The following is a 4,603-nucleotide window of genomic DNA, read 5'->3' on the forward strand; positions in this document are numbered from 1 at the left end:
CATTTTGCAAACATGATAGGAATGTTACTTTTGAATGTTCTGAAACAAGTCGCAACATTTAAAAAAACGTTAGATGAGCGTTCAACTGAAACAAAGTTCCACGAATGATGTATGAATAACGTTTTGAGAGAAATGTTCTAAGAGTGTAGTGTTTAGGATTTGACAAACTTTGAAGAATGTTTTTTTCTTTCTTGGTTATGCGAACATTAAGGAAACCTTCCATTGTATAATTTTGCAAACATTATGGGAATGTTACTTTTGAATGTTCTGAAACAAGTAGTAACATTTAAAAAATGTTAGATGAACATTCAACTAAAACGTTTCAGGAAAAAAAACATTCCATGAATTATGTATAATGTTTTTGTGCTAACGTTTTGAGAATGATATTAAGACCAGATAACGTTACTGGAAGAACTTTTGTTCATAATTTTGAGAGGACATTGCCACTTGAACTTCCCAGTTAATAAAAATATGTTCTAAGTTTCAGCTTTTGTCTTCTCCAGATGTTAACTGATGGACTGGAGTGCTGTGGATTACTTGTGGATTATTGTGATGTTTTTATCAGCTGTTTGGACTCTCATTCTGACGGCACCCATTCAGAATCCATTGGTGAGCAAGTGACTAAACTTGCATCTGCATAATGCAAGACCCTCAAAGACTCAAAGTGAAGAGAAATGTGTTGCGAGCGCCGTCTCAGTCCGTCTATTATTGAAGCACGGTATATTTTGGCTGTTCCATTGTGTGCCGAGTTTTGTGATGATTTCTGAAGCGCGTGACTCATTCTGCGACTGGAAACTCAGAACAAAGCGCCGCTCAAAAGACTCATTGTTGCAGAACTTCATTTGTGGAAATGCGACCAATTAAGCTGTCAGGTTCACGTTCTGAAATTACATTCTGTCATCGCGCTCGCCGTTAAGGAAGTGTCAGGGCTGCGATCGGTGCCGTTCGCAAAGGACCAAACAAAAGCGTTCTGCCTCATTAGAGTCGCTCCGCCGTGGCGTTTAGTTTCTGCAGGGTTGAAGCGATGCAGGTGTGTTTTCCGTCACACGGATGAGCTTGGGTTTGTGCAGTAATTGCACTGACAGCGAGTCGCCCCAGTGCATTCTGGGTTAAGTGCTTTGCTCTGAAACACAGTAATGATGTGATGATGATAAATGTGCTGATCCGGGGTCAGGCCTCCATTGCCTTCATGAATTGCACACATGTGTGTTTGTATTTGACTCCGGTCTCGTGTCAGGTTCTGCATCAGTTGAAGAGAAATCTGCTGGATTTTGGAGAACTGATTTAAACCCAGGGGTTTTCAGTCATTTGTGTGACATGGACCCCCAATAATGATCATCCTCATGTCAATCAGTGTTATTGTAGCATCATTGAGGTGCTATTATAGTTTTTATTGATAGTTTGAACTAGTTTCTATTTTATTTTTTTTTTTAAGAGTTTCCATTTTCATTTTAAATTTTATTGAAGGTTTCACAATTTGCTGTTTTTTTAATATATTTCTTTATTTATTTGTTTTTAATATATCTATATAATTTCTATACATTTTTAGTTTTACTTTTGCAATTACCTGAAATAAAAATATGTTTCATTTTTAAATTAGTTTTTATTTTTAGATTTTCCATTTTCATTTAAAATTTTATTAATGTTTTTGTCATTTTATTATGTGTTTTTGTCATTTTTATTAGATTTATTATTTTTTATTATTTTATTTCAATTCAATTCTTTGTTTTTAGTTTTAGTTAACTATTATAACCCTAATGTTAGATAGTTCTATAATTTCATGGATAAAAACCCAATTTAGACTAATTTAAATAGGTATACTATTATACACTATACCAATTTATACATATTCAGTTTATAAATAGTTTATAAAAATAAGCAGAAGTTACAGTAGGGTTTTTTCTTTTGACTGTATTGTTAGGGGTATTTATTTATTTATTTTAATATAATTTGTATTGCTTATCAAATTATTTTAATGTAATTTTTATTATTATTTATTTATTTTAATACACACGTCACATCCTTTCCTTTCCTTTTCCTTTAATATAATTTGTATTTTTTATTTTAGTTTATTTTTATTTATTTTAATATATTTATTTAATGACTATATGTTTATTCATTTTATTATTTTACTATAATTTATAATTTATTTATTCATTTTTTTAAATATCATATTTATTTATTTAGAGTACTAATTTAGTTTAGTTTTTTCTTAACCCTGTTTTTCTCTAAACTTTTCCCTGCACGCCAGTTCACTGCAAAAAATACTTTTCTTACTTAGATTTTTTTTAAACAAGCAAAATAATCTTGTTTTCTGTTTTAAATTATTTAGCTAGTGAGGAAAAACACTTAATTTTGACTTGGTTTTTTTTCTGAAAACAAGACCATTTTTACTTGTCTAGAAAATCCTTCTTGATTTAAGAATTTTTAGATATCTTGGCTGGAAACAAGACAAAAAATGAATTTTTTTGCATTGTTTGGAAACTCCTGCTTTGACCAAGCTATCTGTTTGCCCGACCAATGGTTGCTGAGTGTTTGAAACATGCTTGAAAATATAGACATTATTATGCAATTCCATTTGGTACCACATAGAAACAGCACACTTTCCCTGTAAACATGGTAAATATGTTCAACGGAACACCTGTTAGTAGCTGAAATCATCATCAAATTAGCCAAAATACTGACTAAACAAACACACGTGAATGATGGTTGAATTCTGAGGATTTTACAGCTTGAACTGGATGTTTAATAAGTGCAGTATTTTCCTGTGCATTCGTGCCGCACAGTTCCTGCTTGCTGAATTGTTTGTGCATTGTTATTTATCAGGAATATTTCCTGGGATTTGGTATTCCGGGGTCGTTTTCCTGTGTTGATCCATCTACCTGTCTTAGACTAATAGCAAAGAGCCACTTGATATTTCACAGCTGATGAGTCCCATCGCCGCTCTCTTTGTGGCCTTAAATTGGACTCTGAATAGAGTGGCATTAGCCGCGCCGCACATTAGCAGCTGAATGATTTATTCAAATCAAGCCCCTCAGCTACTTCTCATTAAGTTATATTAGAAGCGCGGGGCGTCTGGCTCTCGTCTCGCCTCCCGCTCGAGCAGAAGAGAATGAAGGAGAACAAAAGTGAGGCTCCTCCATCATAATAAACGATCATACACAGAAACGCTTCCTCGTTATTCTGCACGATCCGCTCTGATTGTTATTGCATTCTGAAGCTCGAGACAAACGCTTGATTTCTTTACATCAGGGATTCACAAACCTTTTTGTCAGCCCAACGCCATAGACATGAAATATTTACTTCAAGCCCGCCTGCGATTTTAAGTTAATATTTAAATAATTTCATGAAACATTCTTATGTTCCCGCTTCTCTGATGTCTGTTAGTGGTCACATGACATGCAAGTACATAGATCAAATGTTTCTTTTTTTTTAGTTAATGTTTTATTTTGACTTCGTGGCTGGACTTTAAAATTAACTCTTTAATAAGGAATTAAATGTATTATTTTGTGTAAGTCCACATTAAATTCACTCTTGTGTTTTCGGAGCCCAATCAAGTTGAATAATAATAATAATAATAATAATAATAATAATAATAAACATATTATTTGAACTAATTATAAAAATGCAAATAGAAATATTTTATTTGTGTAAATTACAATTGTATTATATATGTATATAAGAATTGTATTTTATATATTTTATATATGTATATAAGAATTTTATGTTACAATACTAATATTTATATTAATTATTTTTATTTTCTTATTTTTTAATTATCATTATATTTTAACTCTTTGAAAAACGAAGACAAAAATGTATTACTGTTGTAAATTGCAACTATACTATAAAATAAATATAAATTATATTAATATATTATTGTAATATAAATTATCCTGCTATATTACATTTTATTATACACTGCGTTACATTATTATTATTTTATTGTAATTAATGTTTTAACTGTTTATTATTAAATACTGTAAAATTACATTATATTAATATAGTATTATAAAAGTACATTATATTATACTTTTATTTTACACTATACTAATATTTATGTTAATTATTATTTTATTTATTTTTTTTTTTTTTATTGTTTGAACTTTTATAGAAATAAAGACGGCAATATATTACTGTAGCAAATGACTGTACTGTACTGTAAAATAAAATACAATAATATTTATATAATTTTTTGACTCTACAAATTAGAATACAAATATTTATGTCATAAATAATTGAGTGTTTGTGTGTCTGCAGATCTTCTATAAGGCCGTCAGCTCCTTCGACCCTGAGTTTAATCTGTCCAATCAGAGCGGGAAGGTGCTGAAGCTCAGTAACGAGACGTCTCACGTCTTCACGGCTCTGTATCCCGGATCCACGTACTCCTTCACCATCAGAGCCAGCACCGTCAAAGGATACGGACCCCCCACCATCACACAGTTCACCACCAAGATCTCACGTAAGAGCCGAGTGTGTGTGTGTGTGTGGGTGACTGTTCTGCTGAAACCAGCCCGGAGCCGCGGAGCACCGGTTAGGTGCGTCAACATTCTCACACACACACACACACACACACACACACACACACTCACACACACACACA

The 4,603-nt window shown here is 32.2% G+C and overlaps 1 protein-coding gene across 1 annotated transcript in view; it reads left to right on the forward strand.

Annotated features, from left to right (window-relative positions):
- Nucleotides 1-4,603, forward strand: part of LOC107744738 (protein tyrosine phosphatase receptor type M) — a 182,087-nt gene that overhangs the window by 53,107 nt on the left and 124,377 nt on the right. Inside the window, 1 exon segment of the mRNA XM_016558555.1 lies at nt 4,261-4,462. Within this exon segment, the coding sequence (XP_016414041.1) occupies nt 4,261-4,462 (202 nt within the window).

Source organism: Sinocyclocheilus rhinocerous, unplaced genomic scaffold (genome assembly GCF_001515625.1).
Source record: "Sinocyclocheilus rhinocerous isolate Xijiao unplaced genomic scaffold, SAMN03320098_v1.1 scaffold1189, whole genome shotgun sequence".
NCBI lineage: Eukaryota > Metazoa > Chordata > Actinopteri > Cypriniformes > Cyprinidae > Sinocyclocheilus > Sinocyclocheilus rhinocerous.